Source organism: Chaetodon auriga, chromosome 4 (genome assembly GCF_051107435.1).
Source record: "Chaetodon auriga isolate fChaAug3 chromosome 4, fChaAug3.hap1, whole genome shotgun sequence".
Lineage (NCBI taxonomy): Eukaryota > Metazoa > Chordata > Actinopteri > Chaetodontiformes > Chaetodontidae > Chaetodon > Chaetodon auriga.
In genome coordinates this window covers 12100591-12113007 of record NC_135077.1, presented here as the reverse complement: position 1 = coordinate 12113007, position 12417 = coordinate 12100591, and the positions used below count along the sequence as shown (strand labels likewise).

The 12417-nt window shown below is 41.5% G+C and overlaps 2 protein-coding genes across 2 annotated transcripts in view; one reads left to right on the top strand and one right to left on the bottom strand.

Annotated features, from left to right (window-relative positions):
- The window catches only part of LOC143320139 (nidogen-1-like), a 28784-nt gene extending 28113 nt beyond the window's left edge, over window positions 1–671 (bottom strand). The window contains exon 1 of the mRNA XM_076729591.1: window positions 465–671. Coding sequence (XP_076585706.1) covers window positions 465–671 — 207 coding nt within the window. The remainder of the gene's footprint in view (window positions 1–464) is intronic.
- A 3408-nt stretch (window positions 672–4079) lies between these two features.
- Window positions 4080–10229, top strand: gpr137bb (G protein-coupled receptor 137Bb). Its single transcript, XM_076728598.1, has 7 exons — window positions 4080–4638; window positions 6699–6748; window positions 6921–7143; window positions 7345–7494; window positions 7619–7747; window positions 7897–8018; window positions 8201–10229. The coding sequence occupies exons 1-7, from the start codon at window positions 4237–4239 to the stop codon at window positions 8316–8318; spliced, it is 1194 nt and encodes a 397-aa protein (XP_076584713.1). The 5' UTR covers window positions 4080–4236; the 3' UTR covers window positions 8319–10229.
- Window positions 10230–12417: the final 2188 nt, after the last annotated feature.

The window sequence follows — 12417 nt, the reverse complement described above, 5'->3', positions numbered from 1 at the left end:
ATTGTGTCAAGTGTTAAAAGTGGTTCATCATGTTATCAAGTACAAATCATAAATATCTGCTGAATGACTGTTTCTGTCTCATGTTAGGAAGCAGAAAAATATTCTCTTTGTTGGCCTGATAGTCTGAACACTATGGTAAAGACATTCACTCATGGCGAATCTCATTTGAATTTCAGTCATTTTAAGATCAATTTGACACAGCTTTATTTCTGAAATGCTGATCTATTTTCGTCTTCTTTTAATTTCTGTTGAAAACTTCATGAAACTCTGAACAGTCTTCAGTCCTCTGAGTTTTAATTGTTCAACTGGAAAACGAATGAGTGAGTTTTGGGTTTTAGAGCCGAAACCAGATTGGATTTTTACTCCATTTTCTGATGCTCTGTTTCAACTTTGATGAATGAACATCATGATTAAATCTGTCCTCTTTCACGGGACAAACACCGGCAGCTGGATGTTTAACTCACATAAACTTTGTCGAATGTTTCGCCGAAGAAGAACAGGGATCCGTTCAGAGGCAGCTCGGCGGCGGAGTCCGAGCCGGGCTGCAGCTGCTGGTCTCCGGCGTCTTCTCCGAACTCAAACAGCTCCTCCAGCTCCAGAGTCCGGGTGAAAACACTCAGGCTCAGCAGGCAAGTCCAGACCCACAACCAGCACCAGGACCCGGGATTCATCTCTACAGACTTCTCTCTCAGACCAGCGGTGTTCCCCAGTGAATAAAGCCGGGGAGGAAGTGAGGGCAGCGGGCGACACAGTCAGTGTTGGACTGAAGCGGGCGGGAGTGATGAATGGATGAGGGAACAGCAGGAGAAACATCACGGGGGGGCATTTAAGTAACAACCACACGACTTCCGTTCAACTTTTTCAAAACAAAGGTCTCAAATAAAAGAAATAAAAGGATGGACGTGTTCTTCAGACGGAGGTGTAAATGTTGGTCAAAGTAGAAGGTCCGAGTGCCGGTAGGTTTAGGAAGAACGCTAACGGAGGAATACTACGGAGAGGACTTCATTCTCCTAATGTTTTTAGGTTTGTGAGTCTGTAGATGTGTAGAAAGTGTTAGAAGCTGTTGTTTTGGTAGAAAGTTCAACCGGAAGTTTTGACGTTTTCGAACTTTACGCAACAATCTGATGCGAATCCACAGCTTGACTCTGCATTTAACAAAATTATGTTTCCAAGAGTCAAAACAACATTTAGGAGGGACATAAAAAAAATTAATGTTGAAAAAAAAAATCATGTTTTTAATTAATCCGAACATGACCTTTGAACCTGTGATTTATTTAATTAATTGTGTTGTTTTTTTTCTTTTTGCAAATCTTTGGTCGTTATTCTCACACATAATAATTTTTCATTCTGTGAGCAACTCCTCATTCGTCGGTCATTATTTCACACATTTCATCCTCTTCCTTTTAAATACTGTGCAACTCAGACGTATTTCATATATATATTTTGTAAATGTCTTTTTTATTATTTGTGATTATTGACTCTTGCACTACTTGTTTGTTACTATATTTATTGTGATTGCAATTCACTAAAATATCAAGGTTAATTCCGTGTATGTGAAAATCTCTATTTGCATAAACCAGTTTCTGGTTCTGATTTTGTGTTTAAAGTTTACTTCAGTTATCTGTATGTCAGCGCTCCAGCAACAACCCTGCTGCTGGCGCCACCTGGTGGACATAGAGTCTGACTTCATCTACTCCACTACATCTCAGAGGTAAATATACTCCTCTTCACCACATTTATCCATTCAAATTAAGGTGACACATGTCCACTCATATTATACATCCTGAGCCAATAGTTGTACATTATTCTTCTGAGTTTATTCTCTTTACCTTCTATCAGCCTCCACCAGTACTTTACTTTTCTTTACTTATACTTTAAAACCTTGTAAGGTTTTAAATGCAATGCTGGATTTTTACTTGTAGTGGAGTATTTAACAGTGTAGTATTACTACCTGTACTGAAGTAAAGGATCTGGATACATTCTCTTCTGTTCCTTCTTTCCTTTCATTTCCTCTTCAGCGTTCATCATCTTCAGTTCTTTCAGTATTGCTTGTCATGCTGCTGCTGCTGCTGTTGCTGCAGCTTCAAACCTTTTACCTCCCTCACTGTGAGGCATTTTTATGTTCGGCTGTTTAGCTGCATTGTGTTTCTCCAACACTGTTGCCACCTCATAAGAATCTGAATACGTCATATATCTATATATCTATATGTATGTTGTAGATACTTCAAGTCAGAATGAATAAGAACACGAGGAGGTCAGTGAGTTTAACGGCTGCCGGCTCCGCAGAGCAGGAATAAAAAAAGTTCCCTGATTCCTCACTGAGCTTTACAATATTTATGTTCTGTCGAGATGGATTTAGTCCTGGAAGATTTCTTTTTAAAACTGCATTACAAATACATACATAGACTCATTTTGCTATTTTTATTATCAACTTGTAATTGTTACATCTAAGAAGCGTCATATAGTGAAAATACAGTTGTACTGTCAGCTTCATGCAGTAAAAGTACTGGTTGTGCAGTAAAATGTCTCCTGTGACTAACTGATCTGATTGTATGTGACATTATTAGATTGTTCATGTTAAAGCAGCATTTTACTGTTGGAGCTGCTCCAGGTGGAGCTACTTTCAACTACTTTAAATGCAGTTAGCTACTTTAGTTCATAGGTGCCAAACCAAGGGGCAGGGCCCCTCCAAAGGGTCACCAGTTAAATCTGAGGGGTCGTCAGGTGATTAATGGGAAAAAAAGAAAAACAAAGTTATAATTCACAAACCTCAAAATTGCACTTAAGTCAAGTGTTTGAGTGAAAGTTACTTCCCACCACTGACCACCACCAGTTACATAAAATACTGTGCACGTTCATACTAAGACCTGCATCAATTACAACTACTGTTAAATAACATAATTTGATTAAATAATTCTATTTTTCTTTCAACCTGCTAAATAAAGGAAGTGAAGTCCTCATGTCTTCATATCTAGCATTTTCGTTATATATACATTCACCCTGAGGATGATCTGAAACAAACATCTTCAGGATTAAAATGATATTTGCTTCAAATTGACATCGTCTCACAGCATGAAGGGAAAAGTCAGAGGCAGAGCTGTGAATAAAGTGTGTATCTTTGTCGACAGCATGTTGAGATGAGCTGCACAGCTTCCTCTATTATCTAACAACCTGCTGTTATATAATAAGAGAAGAAACACTGCAGCGAGAGAAGAGGAAGAGGAGGAAGAAGAGGAGCAGGAGGAGGAGGAGGAGGTCTATATTAGGCTTTGACTGATATCAGGGTGGATATCGGCCATTCATTCATACTCTCATACAGCCTGACAGGGTGATAAATATAGATTCATCACAGAACTGATCAACACTGTTCAGGTTGTGTGCATGTCTGTAAACAGATCCAAGCTTTAGAAAACACTAAATATTTATACTATTATATTTATACTACTATGTTTTGGTACCCATCCATCCATTCATTTATTTTTTTTTTCATTCACTCAGTCATTGGTAACTCAATTGTTTATTCATTGGTTTGTTCATTCAGCAAGTTTTCAATCAAACCTTAATTCTCATTTGTTCATTTATCCACCCACCCTTTCATTCAGTGGTTCACTGATTAATTTTTGTTCATTCACTAATTTGTCAGTCATTTATCTGTCCATTTATGTCATTCATTCATCCTATTATTCATTCATGATTGTGTATTAGTTCATCCGCTCATTCACTCTCTGCAAAGCATTCCTAAAAAATACACTTAAATAATCACATTTGTCATTCGTCTATATCCACCAGTATCTGTCTGATACTGGCCAGTAAAAAGCAGTATCAGTCGAAGCCGCCTGTATGATGCTGCTGTGACACTGTGTGTGTGTGTGCGGTGGGTGGGACCACATTCCCAGTATACCTCTCTCTCCTTCCAGATCCATCTCTCCACCTTCATCTTCTCTCTGCAGCATCCCTCCTCCCGCTCAGCCAATCACCTCCTGGCGAGTATGATCATGTGACCAACACCACCAATAGCTCTCCACCAGGCACCGGCGAAAAGAGGGAAGGTGTCTCTCCTCCTCCTCCTCCTCCTCTTTGTGAGTCAGACGGTGTGTCTGGAGGAGAGTCGATGGATGTAAAGGATCCGTCTAACGAGCTGAAACACATTTCTGCTTCTTCCCACGGAGATCAGAGGCTGCTGCTCTGTCTCTAACCGCCTCTCCCTCCCTCCCTCTCCTGGGGAGCACAGGGGGGATGAATGGGGAGGAAATGGAGGGGAACCCGGCACAGGAGCAGCAGCATGCCGGTAACGGCTCCCACCTCCCTCCTCCTCCCACCATCATGCCGGCCATCCCCCCCTATGTGAAGCTGGGTCTGACCATCGCCTACACCATCTTCTATTCGCTGCTCTTCGCCTTCGTCTATGCCCAGCTGTGGCTGGTGCTGCGATACCGACACAAGCGGTTCAGCTACCAGACGGCCTTCCTGTTCCTGTGTCTGCTGTGGGCCGCCCTGCGCGCCCTCCTCTTCTCCTTCTACTTCAGAGACTGTGTGACCGCCAACGCACTCGGACCCTTCGCCTTCTGGCTGCTCTACTGCTTCCCCGTCTGCCTGCAGTTCTTCACGCTCAGCCTCATGAACCTCTACTGTGCACAGGTGAGGGGGCAGTGCCACTGGCCCTGGAGGAGGAGACGCTGGTGACACTGGTAGCTTACAGTCTGACCCACAGTGTTCTTTAAAGGGTAACATAACAGCAGCTCCAGTGCTTTAACTCCTCGCTGCAGTGATGTGCACTCCAGGGCGTGTCAGTGCACTGTGACATCACTGCTGGGTGTGGTTACAGGTGCAGCAGGGTTCAGTCTTGACCACACCCATCAGTGATGCAACAGTCTTGAAACTTTCAACCAGAGAGGGCAATGCAACACCACCTTTCAGCCTGGTGTAGAAATGACTCCTTGACCTCTTTAACCCTGCTGGACCAGATCAGTGAGTCCATCAGTATGAAGTATTGCTCAAGCACCCAAAACTTAATCAGAAGTCTAAACCAGATCTTGAAGACTCCGTACACCAAATACATCAGGCTTATATTCAGGATAATGCTTCTGCAACGATGCACAAGACCGGCACTACAGATTCCAGACTTCAGTGATTCAAATACGGTGTTGTGCTAATTGACAGTTATTTCTTTCAATTTTTTTTTCGGGTTATTGCCTTTATTGGTCAGAGACAGGAAAGGTGGGAGAAAAAGGGGATGACATGCAGCAAAAGGTCCGGGTTTGAATGGAGCCCAGGGCTGCAGCAGGTGAGCTACCAGGGAGCCCCATTGACAGTAATTTCTAATGGTTTTAGAAATAATCAACCAGTCAGAGCTTGGTAGGTGGGATTAAGAATGGCGACATCATCTTCGACCTTTGACCGATCTTTTATTTAATCCATTATTGACCATTAGCTTGTCAGGCAAATGCAACAAATTCCACACGCTAACTCTTTCTACTTGCATGTGTGGACGGAGATGATAGGCTCGTCAGAGAGAGAGAATAAAATCCTGTACCATCGGTAACCAGGAGAGAAAAACTTGTTTGGCAACTACAAACTGATTCAAACATCTTTCAGGGATTATGTGGTGAAAAATTGAGATTAACTAGTTCTTTGTTGTTGTTGTTGTTGTTGTTGTTGTTGTTGTTTCTTAAATTTACAGTTGGCTTTGTTTTTACTGATCCTCTCCATTTATTTCCATTGATTTCCAAAGTGAGGAGTCACTCAAGGCTAATGATGATTTTTGTCTGTGCTGACAGCCAAAAACTTTAACCCACTTAAAATTTTTTTTAGGACAAACAAATTTGTTTCAATTCATTAACTTCATTTAGCGGATTTTGTCTAAGCGACTGATGTTTCTCCTGCACATGCACACGTCAAGAGACATTTGAAGATCAGTGTCTTACTAAAGAACAGTTCCACTCCACGGGTGGAGCTGGGAATCAAACCTCCAAACCTACAAGTAATGGTTGACCTGCTCTATTACCTGAGCTACAGCCGCCCCTGCAGTCATTCAGCCAAGGGGGTATTGAGGGTCTTTGTTTTGGATCAAATGGCAACAAACATGGGAAGGTGTAGCATCAACCATCCCATTGTTGGATGAATTACATAATGTTGGACTGCCAGCTAAGTCATACAGTTTTTGGGGGTGATCAGTGCAGCAGCTGCCTCTCTATTCCACCCATTCATCCACAGCAGCTGGTGGATTCTGAAATAGACCAGAAAATAAAGACAAAATAGAAATGAGCCTTGAAGGCGGCACCTTCAGTCAGAGGAGAGGGACTGATCGATGAAATGAGCTGCTGGACTGAAAAACTGAAGGCTGTTGGCTCTCGAAATATTGGGCATCTTCCACCGTCATGGACAGTCTTCAGCCTGGGCTGTGTTGTTGTGAGCGCATGTCTAAATCTTTCGGCAAATCGCTGAATGGGGTGGCTGTGAACGTCATTTTTCTGTGGCTAGTTTTCACGGCTGTAGGTAACTCTGCAGGACGCCGGTGTCCTCATTGTTAATTGCCCCCCACAGAGCTGAGACTGATCTACATCAGAAACAGCTGTCAGGGGGCACACTCGCCTATCTGCTTGAATCACTGAACAAACTGGGGATGAAATTTAGAAATCTGCAACCAGGCTAAAGAAACACATCTTACTCTCAGTGTGTCTCTTTTTTCCCCCTCACAGGTTTACTTTAAGGCAAAGTCCAAGTACTCACCTGCACTGCTGAAGTACAGGTAACTACTTCAACCAGCTCATTCTGACTGAGCACCTCAGTTCATCTGTCGGCACAATCTACTTTCAAAACTTTCAAAGTGTATCAATAAATCTGGCTCAGCATGAAACTATTTCAGAATAACCTTCATGTACTTTGTCCTGACCAACTCTCTCCCATCTCACCTCCTCCAGACTTCCTCTGTACCTGGTCTTCTTGGGCGTCAGTCTTCTCTTCCTGGTGGTCAATCTGGTCTGTGCCCTCCTGGTCAAAATGACCGCAGCTGACGTCAAGACCATCGTCCTGGTGAGGGTCACCATCAACGACAGCCTGTTCGTCCTCTGCGCCATCTCGCTGTCCGTCTGCCTCTACAAGGTCGCCAAGATGTCACTGGCCAACATCTACCTGGAGTCAAAGGTAAAGTCACAGGTTTCTCTGGAGATTTCTAAAATAAGAAGGGCCAGTCAAAACCTTTTTGAGGCCCTCAGCAGGCCCCAATCTCTGTATTAAATTTCAGGACATTCAAGGTTTTCCATGTGAGGGATCCTTTGTAAATATCAATACGTTATACAACACAGACATACAATTAAAAATAATAAGTAACACCTCGGTGTGCAGGGGACATCAGTCTGTCAGGTGACACTGATTGGCATCATGGTGGTGTTGCTGTATGCATCCCGGGCCTGTTACAACCTGGTGGTGCTCGCCCTCACGGACATCGAGACCATCAACTCCTTCGACTATGACTGGTACAATGTCTCAGACCAGGTGGGTTTTTAAGACTCATGGCCACAGGTGTCTGTCCACGTGGTGTTTCACTGGTTAAACAGAAGTCAGGAGTTTAAAATGCATCTTTTTGCTGCTGACTTTTGACCTGTCCGTGTGTATCCAGGCAGACTTGCGGTCCTCGCTAGGAGACGCTGGCTACATTGTGTTTGGGGTGATTCTGTTCGTCTGGGAGCTGCTGCCCACCTCGCTGGTCGTCTTCTTCTTTAGGGTCCGACGGCCACCTCAGGAAAGGGTGAGTCCTCCTGGCAGGGTCAGGTGACCTCTGTCTTCCAAAATACTTGATTGTTTTTTTTGTATCCTGACTACAGTGATGCAATACTTGGCATCACAGCAGCGCTTCTGTGTTTAGCTTTCATTGACGATGACTCCTCGTTTCCACAGAGCACTGCCGGGATACCAAACCACGTCCTCTCCTCCAGAGGATATTTCTTTGACAACCCTCGCCGGTACGATAGTGACGATGACCTGGCGTGGAGCATTCCTCCCCAGAATGCATCAGCAAGGTGCAAACATCATCACCAATGTCATGATTTCCCTCTTGTGGTATTTCTGAATTCAATTTCATTAAAACAGCTGTAACCAATATTTTGATCATGACAATGGATCAAATGGTTTCGGAGCTAAGCGAAGCTAATCAGCATCTGGCTGCAGCCTTCTGTTTAACAGTTTCTTGTCTCTCTGACAGTCTTTCCTCCGACTGCTACGACTGGAGCAGCCGCCACAGCAGCTTCACTGTGCACACCAACAGTGACGAGCAGCGCCTGACCGCCACCGCTGCCGGAGAACTCCACCCCTACCCATAATTCCTCTCTTCACTGTCCAGCATCACTCTGCACTTTGACACCGATCAGCTATTGTGTTTCTTATTATCACTGATGTACCAGTTTGTAGAGTCACAGTAGAGAATTTAGAGAAAATACTGTAAAGTCCAGCAGGGTTCCTACATGGTCATAATTTGTCATTAAAGCGCATGATATTAATACTGCAGTGCCCCTCAGGATGCTCCTATACACGGTAACAGTACAATAACAGATCCAGTGCTGGTCAGCGTTTGTTAAAATGCTTCTATTGTATGTGGTTCACAAGCATTAATTAAAACACACAGTGACAGAAAATCTTGCTGATTTGCTGATGGAGGCCTTGGGGTTTGGAGAGTAAACAAATCCTGTCCATTAATATTCAGGTTGCACAAAATTTCAGGTGTGTCAGTTTCATATTAACCAGGTTATGACCTGGTTGTCAATTGTAGAATTTGTTCAACAGATTTGCAAAAACAAGAATTAAGTTGGTGAAAAATCTGCCTGAGTGGAGCCTCCAGAACAGTTCAGGAGGTAAAATGTTTCATAAAATAATCACACAAACAAAGGGAACCAAAAACAGAACCAGGACTGAGAGTCCACAGTCCATCTTTGACACAGCACTGCTCAGAGCTAAATGCTAAAAACAACATGCTAACATGCTCACCATCAGAATGCTAACATGCTAACATTAAATCTGAATCATGTTGAGTGTTTTAGTATGCTAATGTACTAATTAGCAGTAAACACAAAGTCCAATTCAGGTATTTGGTCAAAAAGTACTCGACATATTAAAATTTTGACGTGATGATGGTGGAACATGAAAAGACAGAGGATCACCAAAGGTATTACATCATCCTGAGCGTCTAAACCTCATTTAATGGAAATCCATCCAATAGCTCCAACTTTAGGTCAAAATTTAGGTCTGAGTCAATGATATCACCAAGGTTTTTGACATTTTCTTGGTGTTTAGTGTCTGTAGACTGACATGTAAGTGGACGTTCTCCAGACCAACACTGTGTAGGAGCCCTGCTTCACAGGAAGTCCATGTTTTCTGGACCCACAGTACGTAGACGATGTTGTGATGAATGTTTTAGAGAATGTTTCTTGATCATTTGGGGAGTTTTTCCAATAATAATTATTCAGGCAGTCTAATAATTTTTCATTTGGTTTGAGATAATTATTCCTCAGACTCTCCAGATGTTACTGTAATTTTTCATTTTTCTGAGTGGTGAGTGTGTCCACACTTTGAGACAATCTTACAGTTTAATAAAGGTTTAGTTTTAAATGTTAAACTCCAGCCTGTGAGCAGCTTGTTATGCTGTGAATCCTATCAAACATGGAGCTGATAGAGGGTTTAATTTCCTGTCCTGAGTAATGTTTGAAAAACTCCTCGAGTCATTTATGGAGATTTTTGCCTGGAAGAGACAAAACCGTCAAAGCCTGTAAAACTAAATGCATCATAACACACACGTGCACTGTTTGTTGATTTAACACAGTCAATATCCTGTAAATATCAATAACCAGACAGTTGAACACCTCTGTGTCATTTTGATGTTCACCTCAAAATATTCACGTATTAACACATCATTTAATCTTGGGTTGAGTTTACTTCTTTTTAGATAAATGAAGATATTTATCATCTGATGATGAAACCACACAAAAACCTGATTTTAAATCTCAACCCACCATCACATTTTTGTGAATACGCACTTTGTTTTGCAGTGTTGACATTTCTGTCACAATGTTGAGAAAAAAGCTTAAAGTCTATATTTCTAACAGAAAGTTGTTTGTACAGCCACGGAGTCGCCCTGAGATCAAGTGTTTTGTTGTTCTTTTGTGTTTGTGGTTTGTGTTTGTGGTGTGTCGACACAAAAAGCTTCAATAAAATGACCTTCTGGTTGTCATCACAACAAACCCGCTGATCTCTTGATCCCGTCATTTTAATGAGCAACCAGTGAAGTTCGTGATTAAACTCTTCCTCTGAACAAACCAGATTCAACATGTTGTGAGTTTCAGAACTATTCCCATCAGCCTCTGCTGCACTCAAACCTGCAAATATTAGCCTGCTAACACACGAAACTCTGACAGTCAACATAGTTAACGTTATACTAGCTAAACATCAGTGTGTTAGCATTGTTGTCAGTATGTTAGCATTTAGCATAGTCTCACAGAGAAGCTAACACAGCTGTAGATTCTGGTCTAGTTGAACTTTGAACAGAGCCAGGCTAGCTGTTTCCATTTGCTTCCAGTCTTTATGCTAAGCTAAGCTAACCCCATCCTGACTGCAGCTTTACACTTAAAGGTGCTCTAAACAAAGTTTCTGTTCATATTCATTTCTCATCAAACACATTGTGTGAATCCTTCAGGTCACCAAACATGTCGAGTGAAACCAACAGCAAGTTGAATCACATTGTGGAGGACAGACAATGTGTCACTCGCGTGGTGGTCAAAACTGCTCAGTGTTATGTTTCACATACAGGTTTTTCTCAGAAAGAAAGTGACCGTACCAAAAATGTTGAACTATTTCTTTAAGACATCCAAGGGGGAAAGATCAGGATCAGTCAGAAACCAGCTCAAGACGTCAGTGATGTCCAGAAATATTTATTCCTCTTTTCAAATAAATACTCAACAGGCACACACATCAACATGGTGCAACTATATATATTCATAGAGATCTGACAGCGAAAAAAACCCCAAAAACTTTCGCCTGTGCTGCCTTTTACAAACTGTACAGATTTGATTCAACATGAAAAGCATGAAGATCTGAAGCAGGTTCCTTCGTTTTTCTCTAGTTAGTTTTAAGGCTGACGAGTGGACAGAACAGGACGTCCAGCTGCTGGAGGACATGCAAGGCTCAGAGGAAGGCATGCGCACATACACACACACACGGGCACACACACACACGGGCACACACACACACTGAAATAATTATAAACTGTCCTAATTAACTGATAACTTGTGATATTATTGTTTAAATCTGATAAGTAACTGAACACCTACATGTAAAATGTAACAACAACTGAATAAATGAAATAAATCTGACTTTTGGAGTTAAAATTTTCTATCTGATACCAACCAGTTGAACTTGAGCAACTTATACAGTTTTTGTAATACAGGATGCTTTCAGACCACAAAAACAAAACAAAAACTTAAGATCAAGTTAATGAAATCACACAACTTTTTTCAAGTTAATTCTGATTGATGGTTTTCAATCTAAAATATTCAAATAATTCACAATCAGTGATTATTTTAACATGAAGAGTTCAGTTGAGAATAGATTTTATGTTTGATTTCAGTTGCTTACAAGATTCAGCCTTTAATTTTGCATTTATAAATATGTGTCACTATGATTAAATGGTGCAAAATAAAACAGAAAAGTGAAACAATAATAATCAACTGTGTAATTCAATGTTTTCAGTTATTCTGTTTAAATTTCATAAAATTATTTTCAAAGAGGCTTTTGAATGGTACAAATCTTATTCATCATGTTTCATATCAAACTAATTCTTTCACTGTTTACTTTTAATAGACATAAAATCTTTTCTCTGTAAGATGAAAAATAACTATAATAAAGCAAACAACTGAATAAATTCTTACAAATGACTCACTGAACACGCAGTCTTTGTCTCAGTGATGAACGCACGCGCCTTATATTTTGCACTCAGGCGACTGTTTCCTGTCTCATTGAGTCACATGAACAAAAGCTGTCTGTCTCTTGGAGAAGCTTCTGAAACATCGCCATCACAACTTGACTTTCACCAGAATCAGCAGGTTGTTTGTTTGTTTGATCTTTCAGCTCCCGTTGTTTGTTTCACGCCTTCTTTCCTGCTCTGACCTCCTACACCGTCGCTGACTGCTTATCAGATTCAGGTCAGCAATTTTACATTGTGGTTTTGTTCAGAAATCTCACACACAGAGCTGCAAATTAATTTTTTTTTTTACTGTTTATTGGATTAATATGTTTAAAGATGTCCCTTTGGCAGCAAAATTGGAATTCTTCAACATAACAATTACATAATCAAATGCAACCAAAGCACAACCAGACAAAATAAAAGACTTAAAGAACAGCAAAGCCTCTGGAAGGCTTTTACTGCGAAGGGGC